This window comes from Pseudorca crassidens, chromosome 4 (genome assembly GCF_039906515.1).
Source record: "Pseudorca crassidens isolate mPseCra1 chromosome 4, mPseCra1.hap1, whole genome shotgun sequence".
NCBI classification, from domain to species: domain Eukaryota; kingdom Metazoa; phylum Chordata; class Mammalia; order Artiodactyla; family Delphinidae; genus Pseudorca; species Pseudorca crassidens.
In genome coordinates this window covers 142644184-142667466 of record NC_090299.1, presented here as the reverse complement: position 1 = coordinate 142667466, position 23283 = coordinate 142644184, and the positions used below count along the sequence as shown (strand labels likewise).

General features: G+C 34.1%; 1 protein-coding gene across 3 annotated transcripts in view; it reads left to right on the top strand.

The window, feature by feature from the left end:
* GRID2 (glutamate ionotropic receptor delta type subunit 2) overlaps positions 1 to 23283 on the top strand; it is a 1388195-nt gene that overhangs the window by 1037753 nt on the left and 327159 nt on the right. For all 3 annotated transcript variants that reach the window (XM_067736951.1, XM_067736950.1, XM_067736949.1), the window contains one exon: positions 12504 to 12701. In XM_067736951.1, coding sequence (XP_067593052.1) covers positions 12504 to 12701 — 198 coding nt within the window. The remainder of the gene's footprint in view (positions 1 to 12503; positions 12702 to 23283) is intronic.

The following is a 23283-nucleotide window of genomic DNA, read 5'->3' as shown; positions in this document are numbered from 1 at the left end:
AGACTGTCTCCTTCCAGGAATTTGCAGGAAACTCCCTCCCTGTGAATAGGTTTAATGGCAGCTGCATCTTCTGGAGGCTCTGCTTTATTCAGATAAGGGAAGTTCAGATAAGATTTTGTGTTTTCACTTTAACATAATCTTTATGCCAAAACTGTAATCCCATCAATATGCTGACTAAAGTTGAAGTGTGACTTGGAAGAAGAAGAAAGTATAAATAGTTCTACTTTAGAATAGAAAAGGAGATATAGAGTGGACAAAGAGACAGAAGAGATTGATTTTGATACTACCATGTGTTAAAAGACTATAGCCCAAGTTCTTTCTCTTTTATATACCATGTAGTTTCTGAACCTCCTACCCAACCTCAAACACACATACATACCCAAATGCTGATGCAGGCAGTCTAAATTAACTTCTAAGAATACAGGCTTTATCTTATCAAATTATAGTTTTCTCCCGATATATGCCCAGGAGTGGGATTGCAGGGTCGTATGGTAGTTCTGTTTTTAGTTTTTTAAGGAACCTCCATACTGTTCTCCATAGTGGTTGTACCCAATTTACATTCCCGCCAACAGTGCAAGAGGGTTCCCTTTTCTCCACACCCTCTCCAGCATTTATTGTTTGTAGGCTTTTTGATGATGGCCTTTCTGGCCAGAGTGAAGTGGTACCTCATTGTAGTATTGATTTTCATTTCTCTAATAATTAGCAATGTTGAGCACCCCCAAAGTTCATTGCAGCACTATTCACAATAGCCAAGACATGGAGGCAACCTAGATGTCCATGGACAGATGAATGGATAAAGAAGATGTGGTATATATATACAATGGAGTATCACTCAGCCAATAAAAAGAATGAAATAATGCCATTTGCATCAGCATTGATGGACCTAGAAATTATCATACCAAGTGACGTAAGCCAGAGAGAGACAAATATGTGATATAGCTTATATGTGGAATCTTTTTTTTTAAAAAAAAAAAAAGGTACAAATGAACTTATTTACAAAACAGAAAGAGATGCACAGACATAGAAAACAAACTTATGGCTACTAAAGAGGAAAGGGGGAGATGGACAAATTAGGAGTTTGGAATTAACATATACACACTACTGTATATAAAATAGGTAACCAACAATAGGTATCTACTGTGTAGCACAGGGAACTAACTATACTCAATATTTTGTAATAACCTATAATGGAAAAGAATCTGAAAAAGAATCACATTTTTATATATATAACTGAATCACTTTGCTGTACACCTGAAACTAACACAACATTGTAAATCAACTATACTTCAATAATAAAAAAGAAAAAGAATACAGACTTTAGCATCAAACACTGGATTCAAATTTCAATCTTTCTTACTAGTTTATAAGCTCAGTTATCTATTCTATCCCCAAATCTCAGGTCTCTCATTTGTGACACAATGAGAACATTTGTGAAACAGTAGCAATACCAGAGTATTCCAAGAATTAAATGAGGTGATTAATGTAAAGTGATAAGGATGATGACAGGCAAAATGTAAGTAGTAGTTGTTGTTGCTATTTTTTATTTGCTTCCTCCCTTAGCCTGAAAACATGCTTTGGATGAAAAACATTCTTTGACCCTGAATGCTCTTTATTCTACTAATTCTTTCTAATGCAAATGTCTCAGACTTCAGTTCTATCTTCACTTCATCATTTATTTTTATCCTCACACCACTAGCTTCTATTGGTTTCTATTTTGACTTCTCCAAAGAAACTGCTTTCCAAAAGGTCTTCATGATCTCCTACCTGACAAATGAAATGGATGTTTCCAGGCCTTATCTGTCTGGACCTCTCACCTGCATTGAAATCTACAGCATCTTGTTCCTTCTTGAAACTGTCCTTTCTTGCATCCTCCAACCATGTCTTCCCCTCATTTACTTCTGACCTCTATTCTTTCTGCCTCCTTCATTGGAGTCTCTTTTTCCAGAATTTCATCCCTAACCCTTTCTATACTTTACCTCTGAATGATTTCATTTACTTTCTTGAAAATTGTAAACAAATTTTTATTTCCAACCCTGACCTCTCCCTCATGCTTCAGACTCATTTATTCAACAAGTGTTGATACAAGTGTTATGTAGTCGATGACAAAAACTTAGAAAACATGGAAAATGAAAATTAACAAAATCATCCATATTCTCCTTCAAAAACTTACTAATATTTCAGTGTCTGTCACTTACTAGCTAAAAAAAACCTAGTTACTTTATCCATAAAAACAGAGATAATTATGATTCTAAACTCATAGGATAGCATAAATATACAAAAAGCATCTGAAAGTGCCCACCACACAGTAAGTCCTATATGGATGTTTGCTGCTATTATTATTACTTTTTTTTCAAATTTTAAAAGTGCACACTCCTATGGACTGAATATTTGTGTCCCACAAAAATTTATATGTTAAAGCCTAATTTCCAATGCAATGGTATTTGAAGGTGGAGCCTTGGAGTTACAGTAAGTAGGTAATGAGAGTAGAGCCCTAATGAATCAGATTAGTGCCCTTACAATATACACTAATATGTATAAAATGGGTAACTAAGGAGAACCTGCTATATAAAAAAATAAATTAAATAAAATAAAAAAGAAGAGACATGAGAAAGATGATATCTTTGCTCACTGCCATGTGAGACAAAGGAAGCAACCTCTCATCAGACATGGGATCTGTCAGCACATTGATCTTGGACTTCCTAGCCTTCATAACTGTGAGAAATAAATGTTTGTTCTTGAAGCCACCCAGTCTCTGGTAACTTGTTATAGCAGCCTGAATTGACTAAGGCACCCATACTCATAAATAGTTTTGTATAATTTCTTCCCATTCAGCAAAATACATATGAATATATTTTTGATTTATTTTTACAGTAGGTCCTTGCTGTTTATCTGTTTTTAAATATAGCAGTGTGTACATGTCAATCCCAAACTCCCAATCTATCCCTCCCCCCCCATCCTTCCCCTCGGTAACCATAAATTCATTCTCTAATTCTGTGCATCTGTTTCTGTTTTGTAAATAAGTTCATTTGTATCATTTTTTTTACATTCCACATATAAGTGATATCATATGATATTTGTGTCTCTCTGACTTACTTCACGTAGTAAGATAAAATATATAAAATACATGTGAATATTTTTAATGTAAATAAATATTTTGATGTAAATAAATATCCTTTGTTATACAGCAGATGTGATCAGTAGTTTTTTTCAGCTGCTTAATGAATTATGTTTACAGTTGCCTCAAACTTCCATTAATTTATTCAGGGTTGTATATAATTCCCAGAATGCCAACTGAAACTCAACATTTCCATGTCTCATTTCCTGAAATAATGTTGGAATGCAAATGAAAGTAATGTTTTTACAGTGATGTTTTGAATCTCTCTATAAGACAAACAAAAACAAACCAATCCCAAACTTTAAAATGTTCCTCTTAGTTTGTTAAAAAACCCTCCTGTGGCCCAATTCTGAGCAGATAACTATTTAACAGGGCATTAAGACACTGAAGTTGACAGTTGAATGTGCTGTTTAATAGTCTATCATAGAGATTTTATAGAAAGCAATCCCTAGTTGTCGGGCATTTAGTTTGTTTTCAAGTTCTCACTAGAGAATTTGCAATGAACATTCTTTTAGATACATACCTGTGCTCATTTATGATTACCTCCTTAGTTGTAAAATTACCAAAAGAAAATAACACAAAAATTTGAAAGTGTTTCCTTTCCGACTGTGAATTTGTGTGCTTAAAAGGTTGTCCCATATTTAACTCACATAAGTGGTATATAAGAAAGTTTGCTTCCTCATATAAGCAAACTTATACCTCTTATATAAGTGGTATATAAGAAAGTTTGCTGATAAACATTAACATTCTTTTTCATCCTTGCCAATCCAATGAGCTATAAATAATTCATCTTTTTAAAATTTGTATTTCCCAAAGGTATATTCAGAGAACAAAAATAAATAATTCACTCTTAATGTTTGGTATTGAACTTTGTCCTTTTAAAATTTAAGCATTAAAGATTATGATTTTAATGATTGTTATTTCTTCTGATAAATATTATTTCTCTTTTAACTGACTATGTGAGTCACAAATGTGCAGGAAAAAAAGAAAGTACACGTTTTCCTTCTATTAAATTTGAATGTGTATTAATTTTGTATTCTGTATGGTAGGTTTTTTCAAAATATTGTCTTTGATTCTGTATTGAATATTCGCCCTGAGGACTTTGGTCTACTGATTGAAAGTTTTAATCCCTCTAATAGAATTATGATGCATACACCAAATAGAAAGAACATTCAGGGAGAATCTCAGAAGTCCATACTCTTCTCAAGACTGAGGCCTCCACTGAGGATTTCCAGAAGTATAGCATAGCATTCCATCACTTCTCACTAAGTACTGATAACCCCACATCTATATATCAGTGAAATCCCATCAGTTCTACCTTCAAAATATACCCAGAATCCAGTAACTTCTCATCATATCCATTTCACTGCCTAGCTCACTGGTTTATTGCAAAGGATTCCTAATTGCTCTCCTAGCTTCTGTCCTTGCCCCTCTAGTCTCTTGTCAATAGCAACTATCAACCGTCTCGAAAACTGTTAGAACACAGCAGATCACAACCCCCTCTGCTCAGAGCCCATCAGGCTGCCCATCTCAGTTGAAGTAAGAGCAGAAGTCATCACAGGGGCTTAAAGGTACTGTTTAAGCTCCACCAGACACACACCCATTACCTCTCAGACATTTCCTATCTGACCCTAGCTCCCACAGTTCCCGCCACACTACTTTCCCTTCTGTCTCTCAATCATGTCAGCGAGATTCCTGCCTGACACATCTGCACTTAACTCTCTCTTCAGTCTGAAGTGTTCTTTCTGCAGAGGCTCTTCCTAACTGAAGGTACAACCCTTTCTCATTATGCTCTTTGTTCTCATTTGTTTAATTTCCCCCCCACAATTCTTATCATCATATGACATAACATATATATTACTTATTTTGTTTCTTGTCCATCACTCCCATTAGAACGTAGGTCTAGCAGGACAGAGATGTTTGTTTATTGTTTGCTTTGTTCACTGTTGTATTCATAGCATGTGCCTGGCATTAACACTTGAATGACTGAATAAATATCTGAATTTCTGCTATTTTCCTGTAATAATATTATTTTGGATGGATATACCACTAGCCCTAAACATCCCAAGTTTAATTTTAAATGGCTTTTCATTGAATTCTGATATTTAATTAGCTTCAGTTTACATTTATTAAATGTTTTTATATGCTGACATAGACTGTCATATCATAAAGCTCTGCTGACATTTATTAACATTACTGTTCTTGACAACATTTTTACAGGAATATGACTGTATCAACCAGAGAGTTTGTAAACATTATCATCATTTTGAAGTCAAATTTTACCAAGTTCTTCAGTTAAATATTTTATAGACTTCTGACATTTGGTAGAGCTAGTCACTCCTCGCAGCTGTAATGTGCTGTAGCTCAAAACATATCCATGATAGTTTTCCTTGACATAACTGCATTTACAAAGTACTCTGCACTGGTAAACTTTTGACAATATTTATGGAATAGAGTTGACTCTTGCATGTGGCTGTGCCCTTGTAAGATTCACTTGGGTGTTAAATTTAGCAAAATAATGAAGACTTGGACCAAATACACAGAAAATATTATCCAGCACTCATATTCAGAAAGCAAACCAAAAGCCTAGTAGTTCTAAGTTTGTATGCGGTAACCCTGTGGTCTGTAAGAATCTTAGCCTCCTAAAAATGTATTTTCAAATGCATGCTAGGCAAAACCAATAAATGAGAACTAATGAATGTACTTAGGATTGCTGTGACTGCCTGTTGTCCTTGATGACCTTGTACTCCCAGTTACAGCATCTTATTCAGATTCTCGCGAAAACAGAATGAACATCTTTATTTTGTTTTGCCACCCTCCGTTAAGTCACTAAAATGTAGCCATTTCATGATCATAAAGGAATGTACAAAAGCGAACATTTTATTGTGAAAATGAACTTTCTCGCATACTAATAGCTTTAACTTTATGTTCAATTTAAAGTGTTTTTATCACTTAAATAATTGCTTACAAAATAGGAATCAGAAATAATATATAAGATATGGCTTTAGGAAGTTAGAATGACTAAATATTTTTGTTTACTTATAATTTGAATCTTATTGTCTGGTAAAAATATTTAAGCAAAGATTTTAAAAGGTAAGTTTAGTGCAACGTTTTCTAAATCTTTGTTGCTCCATAAAATCCTTCTGCAGGAGCCCTTTTAACAATGTTTTCATTGCATATCCCTGTGACGAGCTTTTCTTCTCTCCATGCAACTCAGATATTTTTGCTTTTATAGCACCTAGATTGTTTATTCCTCCCCTGATGTTCCTCAGTTTTGTTTTCCTGTCCTGGTGTTTTGATATCTTTTTAATAACAGCCTCCATACCTTTTGCCTTTTTTAACTTGTGGTCGTTTCTAATATTCGTATATGTTCTATAAAAATAGCGAGGCTTTTCCAAGGACAGTGATAGTCATTAATTCTGCATATATCGCAGTGGAATGTGTCATCCCCAAGCAAAATATAAGCTCACACTGTGCATAAAGACAGTGTTTGTTTGCTTCAGCCAGGAGCACAGTTTATGGGGAAAAAATTTTTAAACAGGTCACTAAGAAATATTCTCATTCTCTCGTTAATGTCTTTGAGCCACATATGTGAGTAGAATCGTAAGGAATTTCCAGTGACTCATGCCTAGTTTTGGCCATCCCCTCATTCTGTGAAGTCGTGCATATTGAAACCTCTAAACAGCCCTTAGTAAAGCCTTGACAGTAGAGCTTGTTGCTTGCACCTATCAAAAATGTCAGATGCTTTTTTCCAAACTCTATCACTAGCAAACAATATTGAATACTTACTAAATATGGGAATTAGCTACAAAATCTGCAAGTTGCAGTGTTGTAACTCAACTAAGCAATTAGCGTGAGATATTTTTAAGTGACTGAATACAAATTCAGGATTATCAAGTTATTATCTAATAACCCAACAAGTGATGTGAATAAATCCTTGCTAATATGAAAATTATCAACCACTGAAACACTCTTCTGTAAGCAGGTCTATGGATCCTCATGCTAATGCACTTAGATTGATAAACTACAGGCATTCTGTGAAAGCTTCATTTATTCCAGTTGCTGAGGATTGTGTTTAGAGAATCTGTCATCCAAATGATCAGCAAATCGAAGTCTGCAATTTGTTTTCATTTAATAGGCGGACAGGTTTTCACCAGTTTAGATTCAGTCCTATTAATACTCTTTGAAACTAATTGCTGGGAAATGAATTTTAAAGGCAGGATTTTATAATTTCTCTTTTTCTTCTTCCTGTCCCTATAATAGAAGACAGAAAGCCACCTGTACACACTTTTAAAATATACGTTAAATAGGCACAGGCCATAATCTCCTGTCTGTATGGTTGCAAAGGACCCTTAGTCCTCACTCTGCCACAATCCATTCTACACTCTTCTCTCAAAATTACTTTCTGATTATGCTATTTCCCTTCCACAAAGCTCCAGTTCCCTGCCAAATAAGACAGTAACCTTAATATGGTTTCAACACCCTCCATTATCTACTCCTACTTAACATAATTTTCTTTATTTTTGTTGATATTGCAATATAACACCCATACAGAAAAAAGTTTAAATCATTAATTGATTAAAAGTAAAGTAATATCCAAGTAACCACTGCCCAGAACAAAAACACCAGAATATCGTCATTACCGCAAGAGCCGTCTTTGCTTGTGTATCTTTCTGATCGTACCCTCTCCAGCATCCCAGGGCCAACCACACAGAGCTGATTACTTCCTTGATTTTCTTTATAGTGTCTCCACTATGTACCCTTAAATACATAGTTATTTTACCTGTTCTTGAATGTTACAAAAATGGAACCAAACTGTTTTCTTGGAGTATTGCTTTTTTCACTCAACATGATTCTTGTAAACGTTCATTTGTATTACTGTGTATCGCTCTGCTTTCTTCAATTTTAAGCTGTTTAATATTCCATTACATCAATATACCACAATATATTTACTTTTCCATGTTGACAGACATTTGGATTTTTAGATTATTTCCAGATTTGGGCTATTACAGACAATGCTGCTATAAATGTTCTTGGGCATATATTTTGGTGCCCAAGATTCTCTAGTGTTCACACCCAAGGAGTGAAATTGCTAGGACATAGCTATCCATATCTTCATACTAGATAAATGTGTATGTAACTCTCAAAACCAGGCAAAATTAACTGCATATAAGGATTTTCAATCTCTACTAGATATGTAAAATGTTTTTCAAAGTGGTTGTACAAATTTAAACATCCAGCAAAGGTCATGATAGCTCCTATTTCCTCATATCCTTCGCAGTATTTGTATTACCATACTACATTTCTTTCTGCTTCTCATCTCTTACCCCTTCTTTTTGGATTTTCTATTTGTTTATTCCTTTGTACCCTGGATATTAGTTCTGACCTATAACAGGTCACTAATTCTCTCTTCATCTGTTTCTAATCTGCTGATAAACTTAGATAGTTGTTAACTTTGGTCATTGTCTTTTCTAATTCTTACATTTCTGTTTAGTTCTTTTCAAATTCTACAATGATACTTCCTTTAGTTTCCAATTTTCTGCCAAAAAAGTTTTCCCCTTATTTCCTTAAAAATAGTAAACATAGTTTTTATAATATGCATCTGAAAATTTTAGTAACTGAGTCCTTGAAAGATCTGTTTCTGTTACATATTACTTCTGCTGGTTCTATATATGAAATATAACTTCCTGTTACATGGTATCTTTGACTTTTACTGTGGACATTGTATTCAACCAGTCGTTTGAAGGGATAATGTAAGACCTAAAATGAAAATACTTCCTAGAGGATTGCGGGTTTTTTATTTTTCCTTCCTGTCAGGAATCTGGAGTCTATCAGTCTCACACCACCTTCAACTGCATTAAAATATGAAACAAATTATGGCATTTTAGATTTTGATCCATACATTGAAAATTTTGAGGTCCAAAAATATAATATTGAAGTAAGTTGAGTTATGATGATGCCTCCTCTCTGTAACTTACTGTGTGACTTTGAGTTGAAACTTTTGTTTCTAGTTTTTCTTATCTGTTAAAATAGTACATGGCTTGTAATCCCCAAAATGGTGATTTTCCTTTTTTTACAGTTTCCTTTCTATTTCTCTTATATTCTGTTTGTACCAGTTATGCTGCAGGTTGCTTGAGTTTTGCTTTATGTTTTTTGAGTACATAGATTTTCCAATACTAGGTTATGATTATTTTGAAAGTGGTGTCCATGACTTTTTACCATATTTCTCACTATATTGAGTGTAGTAATTTGATGCAGTAACTGCTTAATGCATGTTAAATGGATAAGTCAATGAATGAATAAATTTTGGAAATAGGTGCATTGATAAAACTGATTAAACCAAGCTCAGTATTGCCGTAGAGAAGGAACAAGTATCTTTTCTATTATAGGTCCCAGAGCTTCAGTCTAATTTCTGTTGCTATGTTTACCTGTCCAATATATTGTTTTATTGTCCTCATAAAACACAAGTGGTCTGAGGTAGGATTTATGCATAGTGATCCAAATGTGTAATAGAGCTTAAAAACAAAGTTTAAAAACATTAGTCTAGAAGAGAAGTGATAAGATGTAATAAAAGTTTAGTTAGGATGTACAATTTAAAAAGCATGTTCATCAATAATTCATCAACAGTCTTTAAAACAACCTTTAGTATAACCATTTTTATTCTGTAACTCTAATCATTTGTAGCTGATGTTGCTAGAAGCAGATTTTGACAACAAACTTTTGAAAGGGATCCATTTGCCTGGGGATTTACTTATAAAGTTGGAATTAAGTCATTTCTAGGGGGAAATTCAGCATATTAAGCAAATATAACATAATCTAACATATTAAACAATTGTTCTAAAGATAATCAAAATGAAAAAGAATCACTATTTCATATGAAAGTATACATTTGGATATTATTTTTGCCACATAGAGCAGTTAGCTCTGCATTATAATTAATTAGTCTTCTTAATTTTTTAAGTGTCACCTTTAAGAGTGGTTTTGCATATCCTGGTGATTAAATTGCTGCTGTACCTAAGAGATTTGTTAGATTTTAAAGACCATGGATAAATAAAGAATACATATGGTCCAAAATTATTGGTAGAGGAACCAGTCAAATAATAAGATTTTTCATGAAGCATCTTTCCATTGGTTTGTCAGTGGATAGATGTTCAAAATATAGAAATGAATGAAATATGTGTAAGGAAATAATTACATGCTCTCTGTTGCCAGCATGTACAACATGATATAAACAATCAATGCCCAATTAATTCTAGAATTTCCTGATCTTATTTACATGCTCTCTGAATATGATCTTTATTTTGGAATTTCTTTAACCCATTTTGAATCTAATAACTTCATGACCCACTTCAGAGTATTTGCGCAATGCATAGTCATTAGCTAGGTCTGTATTTTGTCCAGACAACCAAATGGACAGAAGCAAATTTTGCCATATTAGCGGGAAGTTTATATTTGGAATCAAGAAGATGTTCTGTATTTTATATATTGTATTAAAGGATTTGTTGAATTTTTACTTTTCACTCATTTGATATCATTTAGATTAAAGTCAGTATTGTTAGAAATTTTCATTCATTCTCAAAACCTCTCATCTATTGATATATCAATCTGTCATTATTCATTAGCATCAAATGCTGCTAAAACAGGAAAAAAAATCAGGAGCTTAACAACAAGAAATTGAAATTTTAAATTTTTCTTATATTCTAGAACCCAAGAGAGTCAGTCGGTCTTCTATAGCATTTCAAGTGCCAAGGACATAGACTTCTTCTGTCTTATTTCTCTATTATGTGTGATCTAAGATAGTTTCCAGAGCTTCCAGCCAATACGTGTTCATAAGTAGAAAGGACAGAAGGACAGTTGCACAAAGTACCCTGCCTACATCACATTTGTCAGAATTGGTCACATGGTTTCATCTTGCCTGAAGGGAGACTGTGGATTGTCTTTATTCTCAGTAGTGCTAAAATGAAAATAGATACATATAATTAATGACAGAGGAGAACACTACTGGGGAGGAAACAGCAGTCACATCCTTCATCTAACTATTTATTTACTGATTTATTTTACTATAAAATAAGATATAAATGGTTAAACAAGACCAATTTTTAAAAAAAATAATACCAGTAGCTTAGAAAACTAAGATTTTTAAAAAAATTACAAATAACACAATATCAACATATTTATAGATGAGCATCATAATCTCCTGGGTATCCAAAGTGAAATGGGATAGCTAAATAATTATTTACATTTTCATTATTTTAAAAAAGGCATTACTGAAGCAAAATGAAGCTCTCTTGGCTCTGAACAATTTAAAAATTTCTCTCATGGGAAAACTGAATGTTATGGTGGACAATATTCCTATAATAGACGTAGTGATTTTATAAGGCGCTTACTTAGTGTCTTTGAGTAAGAGCTAAAAGCAAAGTATTATTTTACCACTCAATGAAGGCTGTTTTGTGAGTCCCTAAGGAAAAATGATCCAAAGCTAAAATCCTTGGGTATTCTGGCTTAGACCCAGGATAGATTTTAACCTGCCCACAGGACTGGGTGTATATACATACTATGGATGTAAATATTACTGTTGTTGAAAGATTCCTGAACAAGTTTAGGAAATTAAGAAATAGATTATCTAATTTTCTGTAGTCTGCCAGCATGTGTCAAACCAATTTACCGCTCTTAACACCAGGTGTTCTAAAAAGTGAAAGGGCACTATTTGTTAACTGTAAGAGGACAACAATGCAAAAAGATGAAAGAGGTGGAAATTGAAACCAATTTGCTGAATTTACTAAATTACACAAATTACCCAAAAAGTAAGTGAATTTCTCATAACAGTAGTAAAGAAATTACTTTTGCAATGAAATGTGTGTTTATATCCAAGTTTCAAAATTACTTAGCAAATAACTCCCAGTAAATGTGATGTTATAAATTTTAGCTAAATTATATGTTCTTAGAAGTTTTTGATCTTTTCAAAAAATTCTATGTAGTTTATATCTGTTAAAATATTATTTTACATATTTTGACATAAATAAACAATAACTGCCTGAGGAGAGAAACAAATTCATGATCTCCTAAATATGATTTTATTATTGATGAATCTTAGGTTGGTCCTGAGACGGCAAGAAACATGAATTCACGGTTCCTGAAGTTTTATAATCACTTTCATCTAATTTTTGATATGGTAATAATAAAATGAGAGCTGATAAGAAACTGGGTGATTAAACATTGTTTGATAAAGTGATGCATTAATAACACATAAGTTATATTTCTAAGTTATTCTCACACAGTGTAAAACCAATTTTTAGACTGTTTGTAAGCAAAACTCTTTGAAGAATTAATGTTTGCTTTAAGAGAGCAATATCGATTGACATCAAGGATTTCTCTTATTTCCATGTAGGAAGAACCTTTTGTAATGGTCTCTGAAAATGTCCTGGGTAAGCCAAAGAAATACCAAGGCTTCTCCATTGATGTTTTGGATGCCTTATCTAACTACCTGGGTTTTAACTATGAAATTTATGTTGCACCGGATCACAAGTATGGAAGCCCACAAGAAGATGGGACATGGAATGGCTTGGTGGGAGAACTAGTGTTTAAGGTAAGCATTTATTTGTTTGCTTGTTTGTTTGTTTATCACATATCTAAAGGTTGACTATAACCCTTGGAAGCTAATTTCATGTAAAATAAGTGTAAGGCAAAGCATTAGGTGGCGGTGTTGAATCAAATCTCACCAATACTATTTCATGAACTTTGTGGAAAGAAAAACTGATGACAATATAAAGCTAAATTTTACAATATTTCCTATAATAGAAAACTATTTCTCTATTACTTTGTCTCCACTTCTGTCAGTCGTTGCTTCATTTTTTGGAAGCTCTATTATTAGGAGCATACACATTTTTAATCATCATGTCTTCCTGATGAGTTGTTGAATAGTCATGTTTAGGTCTATAATTTACTATTTGATTTCTGTGTATCTCATTTTTTCCCTCTGTTCCTTCTTTTCTTGCCTTCCTTTGGGTTAATTGAATTTTTTTAGTGTTTGATTTTATTTCCCTCTTAGCTTTTTAGCTGTATTTCTCTGTAGTTTTGTTTGTCTATGGTTAGTCTAGAGATAGTAATGTGCATTCTTAACATCACATTCTATGTAGATTAATATCATACCCCATCGCATTAAAAAAAGTAATAAACATACAGCAATATAATTCCATTTATATGTACTATATCCTTTGTGTTATTATGGTCATGTATTTATATTTATGAACTCCAAAGTAAAATGTCATAGTTTTTGATTTAAACAATCAGTTGACTTTCAAAGATATAAAGAGGGGGGGAAAAGACAGTTTCTGATATTTAACTATTTATCTATTTACTATTTCTGTGTTTTTTTATTCCTTTCTACATATCTGAGCTTCTGGCTGGTATCATTTAGTTCAGCCTGAAGAACTTCCTTTACAATATCTTGAAGTCCAGTCCTACAAGTGGCATATACTCTCAACTTTAGTTTATCTTAAAATTTCTTTGTTTATCCTCAGTTTTAATATTATTAGCAAATAACAAACTCTGAGTTGACAGGTTTATTTTTCCTAGATACTTTTTGTCTTAGTGTTTTCAAGTGACACTGCTGATTCTGATTTATGTTTGACAAGAGCACTGCGAGTCTCAGAACACAGTCACTTATAATCAAAATATATTTTTCCTCATACTTTTTTATTATCTAAGAAGAAAATTATAGATGAAATATTATTATTCCTAAAATCAAGGCTGGTGATTTTAAAGCAAGAGCAACTTTTATTTCAAAAATAAAATTATTATTCAACAATTTTTCATACAATAATAAATGTTTTTATTATTTCACAGTATAATTGATACATAACATTATATTAGTTTCAGGCGTACAACTTAATGATTTGATATACGTATATATTGCAAAATGATTGCCACAGTAAGTCTAGTTAAACATTCATTACCATACATAAAGTTTTTTTTTAATGTTCATGACTTTAAATATGCCATTCTATTGTCTTTCGCCAAATATTGTTTCTGATGAGAAGTTAGCCATCATTTGTACTTTTGCTCCTTTTTTATAGTGTAGGGGTGGCCGTTTTTTAATTCTCTTTTCATTTTTGATGTTCAGCTATGATTTTCTTTGTATTTATCTCTGTTAGGGGTTCACTGAGCTTCTGGGATATGTTTCACTAAGTTAAATAAATCTTGACAATTATTTATACAAATATTTTTTTCCACCCTCTTCTCTTTCTCCTCTGTACTTGAGGCTCAGAAAACATTCAGGTTAGACCTTATTAATGTTGTCGTCTTGTTTATTTCATCATAATATTTTACTCTCTGATCTTTAGATTGGATAATTTATCGTGATCTATTTTCAGGTTATTGATTCTTTCTTTGCCATCTCCAATTTCTGTTAAGTTCATTCGGTAACTTTTTTATTCTAGGTAGCTAGAATCATTCTTACGCATGTATTGGTTAGGAGTCAACCAAGGATTTGAGGGAAGTTTATACATAGATTTTGGGGCTTATTTCTCTGTGGCTCTCTCCTTTATGTGAGTCCTCTTTTGATATCTGCACAGTCTGGCTGCCTCAAACACCATCCTCTGATGCATTAAGCTAATAAGACTCTGACTTTCTGCTTGAGCTCTAGCTACCTGTTGTTGCCTACCTGAGGTGGGTCCTCAGTGAATGAGCCATATAAAAGTAGATCTCACCCAAAGCAGTTACCATTTGTCAAGGGTGGAGTACTTTTCAATTTATGTCTGCTTTCAGCTGATACGCAATCTGTTCAATGTGTGTTTTTTAAAAATTGCATCCAGAATTTACAATTGTTATTCTTTGTTGGGTTAACCCAATAAAAAATTATTCCACTATTGCCAGAACTGGAATTATTTCTGGAATACTGAAAAGTATTCAGAAAGCTAAAGGATCTAAGTTGTTTCTAAGAGATGTAGAAGAGAAAAAAAAAATAAGAGGTTTTGAAGACAGTGATAGGAAAAACAATAAAGCTGTTTTTCATATCCTTTAAAACTTTACTAACGTCAGTTTATTTAATAAACCCATTACATATGGAATTTTATTTGCAAAAGGTTAATAGAAATATTTTAATAGGCTAACAGGAATCATCAATCCTCATCTCTCTTATAAAAACTATGACTATTTATCTTACATTCCTTTATTATAAACCCACAAAACAAGCGTTCTGTCTTTGTATTTCTGAGGGGTCCTGCCTGAACTGAACCCAGATAAGCAATTATATTAAAATAAAGATAAACAAAAGGAAAGGCATTATGCAAGTTTATCCTATAGATATAGTAGATAAAAATCCTTAAGAATTATCACGCTAACAATCTTCACTTACTAAATGCAAGTTAAAAGTACCAAGCATTATAATGAGGCTAATGTTGGTGCTGTTTTTAATTTGGTTGTGTGCTCGCTCCAGTTAGTTAGATTTTTGAGATTTGCTTCCTCACCTATGAAATGAGGAATACAAGTATGTTAGTGGGAAGATCACTTCCAACTATGATTTTTTAAAAACACTTTAAGAATTTATTGCATAAAAACCACACACAAGCAATTGTATGTTGTTCTTCATAAACAATTTGTTTTTATTTGCATGTAAGAGCATATCATTATTGTATGATAATGTAAAGTTCAGCAGGGTCCTTTTACATAGCAAAAATTCAGGCTTAGAGAAGCTGACTGACAAATGTATGATTTTTTAGCTGGAAAAAATATAAAGCTATTTATTGCAACTAGATTTTATTTTCTTCAAGAAGATATTTAGCCATTCTGACTAGGCTTTAAGAAATACTTTTTAAGCAGGTAAAAGTGAAGAAGCTTACATAAGAGTTTGTTGGAGCAGGTAGAGACAGGGGAAGAAAACTGAGAGAATGTGACTAATGAGAACATGCTCTATAGCACAGGGTACTCTTACTTAATGCACTGTAGTAACCTAAATGGGAAGGAAGTCCAAAAGGGAGGGACTTTTGCTGTACAGTAGAAGCTAACACAACATTGTAAGGCAACTATACTCCAATAAAAATTAATTTAAAAAAAAAGAAAAGAAAACAAACTTATGGTAACCAAAGAGGAGAGGTGGGGGGGAGGAATAAATTAGGAGGTTGGGATTAACATATACACACTACTATATATAAAATAAATAATCAACAAGGGCTTTCTGTATAGCACAGGGAACTCTAGTCAATATTATATAATAACCTATATGGGAAGAGAATCTGAAAAAGAATGGATATATGTATATATATAACTGAATTACTTTGCTGTCCACCTGAAACTAACACAACATTGTAAATCAACTATACCCCAATATAAAATAAAAATTAAATTAAAAAAATGAAAGCAACAGGAAGATAACATTTTCAGAAGGAATGGGCAGTCACTGTATTCTATTACTAATAGAGATGCATGCTCTAATTTTCAGCAACTTAAAATGTCAATTCAAGTATGCAAGTAGTAATGCAGTAAAATATCATAAAGTAATTTAGATTATCCAACAAGAATCATCATTAAAATGTTACCAGGATTATTGACCCCTGTAAAGCAAAATAACACTGTTGCAATGGCATAATAATGTCATGACAGAGTTCCAGAAAAGTGAGCTTATTATTGTTATATATATTTTACTAGTGTAGACGTTTTTCATGAATCTAAGTATATTTAAAATAGCAGTAAATATTGCCATCGAATACCTCTATACATGACGTAAGACTTCTAAAATTAACAAGACTGTCTGCCTTCCTAAGGGGAAACCAAAATTAAAAGAACGTTTTCTAGAGTATTTGTCATGATGATTATGGAAAAACACATTAAAAACGAGTCAGAGAGGGAACATGGGAAGTATCAGAGGCTTAAAAATAATGGAATAAGTTACATGGAAACTATCAATAGCTGCATGTATACAAAATTTTAAATCATCAATCAAAAACAATAATAACTAAATTAAATTACAAATGACACGCTGGAAAATATTTGCAAAAGTATGATGCATTGTTAGCCTCACTGCTTCACTGCTTCACCTACATGAAGAAGGATAAAATCCATAAGAAAATACTAAGATCCCCATAGGTAAAGCTGTAAAAGATACGAACTAGACTTTCAAAAGAAGAAACTGATAGATAATAGAAATCTAAAAGGAAATCTAGTGTAGTGGAGTAGGGCAATTAATAAAGTAAAAAACTAAAGTAAGTTGATGAAATATGAAAGTTTAGTGCTTTTATAAGGAAAGAGCTAAAACTTCATGTTATATTACTTGGAATTCTTTTATATGCTGTGTTTTAAAATAAAAAATAGAATATCATTGGAATTAGAAGCACATATTTCAGTCAGCAATATACTTGACAGCAGTGACAAGAAAGGTACCATAGGGAATGAAAAAAAACATAGCTTGAAATGGACCAAATAATAATTATTAGCACTTATGTAGAGCTTACTATTGCCGAAGCACTCACACAACCCTGTGAGGTAGGTAGTACTATTATCCCAATAGTGTGGATGATGAAACTGAACTGAACCCAAATAAGCAATTATAGTTAGGGAGCTAAAGAGTTAGGGAGCTAAAGTAACTTGCCCACGGTCACTTAGCCAAGTTGTGGAGAATTCATGATTCAAACCCGGGCAGTGTGAACCCAGAGTCCAAGTGCTCATCCCCCTTAACCAGTTAACAGAGAGGAACAGAGTTCTAGTGTAAGTTTGGTCTTAAAAGCATTTTAATAAACCAAATTACAGACAGTGAGGAAAATAATACTCAGAAACAGTTCACCGCAGGTTTTAAGACCTGCAAATTCAAAGAAGGTTCAGATGGAGTTTGGTTGAGTATGAATCGAGGATAAAAAAATAAGATTACATAGAGAAGGATTGGGGGAGTGACAAAAAACATTTGCATCTTTCAACTTCTCAAAAAATCTCACTTTTTATCTCAAAAACCTGTTCTTCTTTTCCTTTTTTTTTAAAAAAATTAAAGCTCCTTAGAAAGGCATCCATTGTTTTCTGAAGTCTACGTCTCAATCCCTACATTTTGTCACACTCCATATAGATCGCATTGAGCTTCAATCTGCTTTGCCTGGCCTCACTCACTGCATCTTCCTATATTTTCAACCCCAGCTAAACTCATCCTTTGTCCCATAAGGCTTTCAAACTATTCCCATTTTTTGATAATTCTGTCTTCTGGGTACATCTATTTCACTTTTCAAATGACCCTTTGTCGGGGGGAAAGTATATATATATAGAGAGAGAGAGAGAGAGAGAGAGAGAGAGACTGACCTCTTCCCTTTTCTTTCCATAGTCCCTCTTTTGGAACCAGAGGGCTGAGGTTGTGTTTACTTTATTTTGTGTGCCAGGCAGAATGCCCTATATTCATCCTTTCATTCCCCATGTGTTTCTGAATGCATGGTATGTTCTGGGCACTGTGCCTAGCATCACAGATACAAAGGAATGGAAGACATCATTCCTGCCTTCAGAGATCTCACAGTGTACAAGGAAGACAAATGTGCAAATAAATCATTAAAACACAGTGTGATCAATGCCATGGGATAATGCATACAGGGTGCCTTGGCAACCAGAGGGTGGAGTGGCAGCCTCTGCCTGAGGAGTTGAAAAGATTTCACATAAGAGGAGAAATTTGAGCTAGGTCTTGAGGATGAGTAGGAGTGTGAGAAGCAACAGTAGGGATAATTATAAAAGCATGCTTGCCATGCTAAAGAGTTTGGACTTTATCACTTAGCCAGTGAAAATTATAAAAGGTTTTTACATAAGAGAAAAGTGGGATTTAATTTATGTTTAAGAAAGATAACTGAGGTAAGGCCAAGGATGCATTGGAGTGAAGAAGGGAAAAGACAAATGTCTTTTTCAACAATCTAGAGAGGAAAAAAGGGTGTCTAAACTTAACAGCAATAGGCGATTAGCCCCCAAAACTGATTTTGAGACAGCAATCAATATTCCAAGAAAAAATGACTAGAACTAGAATTTTTTCCAAGAAAAAATGACTAGAAGTTGGAGGAGAAGAGAAAGGACATGTTGAGATTTAGTGAGAAATTTAGCAGAGGGCCATGAGCAGATGGACACTCAATGACAGAGTTAGGGAATGTAGAAGAACAGATTAGAAAAGAGCAACAGAGATACAGAGCTTGGCTCTAGACATTTTAATTTTAGGATGGCCGAAGAACATCCAGATGGAATTGTCTAGAAACAATTAGTAAATGCACCTGGAACCCATGTGGATGATGTCTAGAGCTAAAAAAAAAAAGAAAAAAAAAAGTTTAAGAAATATAGGTCTTCCTCTTTCTAGAAGATGATTGTCATTCCGTGTAGTGCAATGCGCCACTACAAGTTTTTTCGTTCCAAGTCTTTGGACTTCATAACATTGAAATTGTTTTTCGTCATTTCCAACATCCCATAAATATTTGTCAAGGACAAAGAAAAGGAATGTGGATCTTTATTCTTCTCATATAAATAACTTTGTACACATGACTTCCGGCTTTCATATATAAAGGAGAAGAAACTAGCTCGCTTGTATGGCAGCTCCAAAACTAAAAGATTGTTGCACATATAAGGGGGTTGAATATATTTTGTAAAACTCTGATGCGTTAGTATTTCTGTGCTGTTCTAAAGATTAGTTTTTACTTATATTAATTAAAGATACAGAAACTATATAATCAATCATGTTAAATGGGACACAACTTGGGGATTTTCCTCAATCTTATTTTTCATCAGCTTCTCACACTCATATAATATGCTGCTCAAATTTTTTGTGTGTGCAATATGAACATTTGAACATTTCAGTCAGGTACTGAGCCAGAAAAGGTAATTGAAGTTTTTAGAAAACTTATGTGCTTAGAAAATATTTTGTTTTCTTGAAATATTAATAATTTATAGCTGGAAAAATAGGATCAAGACTTGATCACTGGTTTGTAAATTTAGGAAGCGTTTGATTAACAATTTGATGAAAGCATTTAGTGGGTACAGGAATAGTTTAAATACTTGAGATTAAAGGCTTTCCACAAACCCCTTTCTAAGAAAGTTTAGCTTAGAAATCTTAGAACGCTTTCTAAGGAAGTTGAGAGCTGTGGTACCTGTTTTGATCAGAAAGGTAGTTTCTCTTTGCTCTAGTAGTTTTATGATTTGTACTGGTTTTTTTTGTTTCTGTTGTCATTTGTTTAAAAAAAATGTTAAAATTGTAGGGGGCTTCCCTGGTGGCGCAGTGGTTGAGAGTCCGCCTGCATCGCAGGGGACGCGGGTTTGTGCCCCGGTCTAGGAAGATCCCACATGCCGCGGAGCGCCTGGGCCCCGTGAGCCGTGGCCGCTGAACCTGCCCGTCCGGAGCCTGTGCTCTGCAACGGGAGAGGCCACAGCAGTGAGAGGCCCGCGTACCGAGGGAAAAAAAAAAAAAAGTTAAAATTGTAAATCACGTCTAATCATAGTGAACTGTTAAACTTCTACTGTATCTTTATTTTAAGGAAAAATGAGAATAAAATTATCTTGTTGGTCCTAAAAAAAAAAAAGAAAGAAAGAAAAAGAAATATAGGTATTCCTCTCACCTCCATTATAAAAACTAAATTGGGAGTATTGAAGTAACATGAAGATCATGCACAAAATGGTACGTGAGCCTGGACAAGGAGAACTGGTGTTATTACTTTTGCTTCAAAGAAAGACAGAAAACGCTGGAGGGAAGAGAGAGCTCACTTGGGAGGAGGGTTTAGAGGACCTGAGAAGGTGGTGAGCTGACCTCTTTCCCATCCTCACTGGAGAGGAGTGGCAGGGGCAGTCCGGAAGGCATCAGGCATAAAGATAGGCCCATAGAGTTGGATGTATCTGTGTTACAAGAACAAGCTGCGGGAGACACAATGGTTAACACCATTCTCATCTCAATTTTTTAAGAAGTCAGGGTTGGGATGATTCCTTTGGCCTAGAGAAGACAGAAGTGGTTAGCTAGGACAAAGGCCAGAAGCTGCCTCTTGAACAAGCCACCCCCTGGATCAGGAGAAGGCAGTGTTTGAGGAGCCAGGCTTGTGGATGAAAAGGGTCCTCAGTTGGATGCCTGAAGATCATCAAGTATGCCCCACAGTTACACACACACGAACCCATATATATTTCCATTATATCTTTCCATGACTGTAAACCAGCTTGAAAATATCTGTATCCACCAATGAAACTTCACTCACCAGAGAATTGCTCCCCCCACACACCTGCCCCGTGATAAATGCTAACAAGTCTTGTGGAACAAAAAGGTAGTTTTTCAAAGGGAATCAATGAAATGTGTAAAGGGAAAAAGAAGTCCTCATAGAGACTTTAAATTAGACACTAAGAGTTTAATTCTTTAAATTAGATTGAACAAGCATTAATGGACTAATTGAATTTCCCAGAGTATGTCAGCTGTAGTCGGGCAAGAAGTTGAAAAAGTACATGTGGTCATAAGAATGCATGTTTGTATGTCTGAATAGTGAGTGTTCAAAAATAATCCACTGGATATACATATTGGATGGAGCTGGATCACAGATGTGGGAAGTAACACAAACTGTGTGTATGTAAGAAGAGAAAAAAAATGACCCAAAATATTTGTTGTTGATAAGGAAAGAATTTAACACTAATGAAGGAGAAGGATGAAAAGAGATCTGTGAAAGGAAATAAATTATGTAGATGCAAATGACTTAGTGAACGGTTGTAGAAGCAATTTTCTAAATTTGCAGGTGATATTGAATTGGCAGACATTGCAAACAGTAAGGAGCAATTCAATCAGATAAAGGACTTGAATCATTAAGTACTTGGTCTAATAGATGGCAAGCACAGATAAGTGGTGAATAATAAGTCTTGAATCAAAGCTAAAGAACAGTGAGTGAATATTTGCCAAAGGGAATGATGTTGTCCAGGAATGGCTTTAAGGTTTAAAGAAACTTACAGGCTAGGACAAACAAAAATTCAGTAAAATATGTGTAGAATTAAAAAGATTTGGTGGGCTATGGGATATAAATTAAGAGACTACTGCATCAATCAAAGCCAAGGTGATACAAAGACTGGTGCTATGATAAGAAAATCTCATAACTTGAGGATATATAAATCCTGAAATCCACTGTTGGCTATTGAAATGCCATCTATTACCTAGATTTTCATCTATCTCCGGTCATGGTTTGGGGATAAAATTAAAGAGGAAGATAACTTCCAGGCATAAAAGAGTGCAGATTTGTGTGAGACCATTCTAAGTAACTTTTAAAGAGCATTTCAACCATGAGATTCTATATGATTCTATGGACATAATCTTAGGGAATTGTTTAGATTGATTGGTCATTTTTATTTAGGATGCTTATTCCATAAAATAATGGTCTATGTTAGTCTGGAAATTATAAACATAGAGAAACATACCACAAATGAAAGACGATAATAATTTATATGGTCTAGGAAGGTAATTGATATGATAGAGAATGCATTCCTTCTTTCCCTGTGTTTTTGCAAAGTTGAGAACTTTATTAAATAAGTTTAACTTCAATATTGAAGAGAAATAGAAAACATCCTTTACACAACATTGAAGCCATATTTGGAATCTTTAGACAGTCACTCACATGAATGTACCAACCCCATTTGAGGAATTTGTTTTAAATTCACATACTAATATCAGAATGTTTATTTCACTCTGATACAGAAAGTAGAGGCATGTCTTGAAAGGTATTTCTGTGTTTACTCTTGACTGCCATTTGGATACTTCAGATTTTAATTGTTTTAAGTCTTAATGATTCTGAGTTTTCTCTTTGTAATTTGTATAAATTTGTGTAATTTTATAGTGACAGGCTTTAAAATAAGTAAAGATTTCCCTGATTAAAAAACAAGCAGGGCTTCCCTGGTGGCGCAGTGGTTAAGAATCCGCCTGCCATTTCAGGGGACACAGGTTCGAGCCCTGGTCCAGGAAGATCCCACAAGCCGCGGAGCAGCTAAGCCCGTGCTCCACAATTACTGAGCCTGTGCTCTAGAGCCCATGTGCCACAACTACTGATCCCCCGTGCCACAACTACTGAAGTCTGCGCGCCTAGAGACCGTGCTCCGCAACAAGAGAAGCCACCACAATGCGAAGCCCGGGCACCGCAACAAAGAGTAGTCCCGGCTCTCAGCGACTAGAGAAAACCTGTGCGCAGCAACAAAGACCCAAAGCAGCCAAAAATAAATAAATT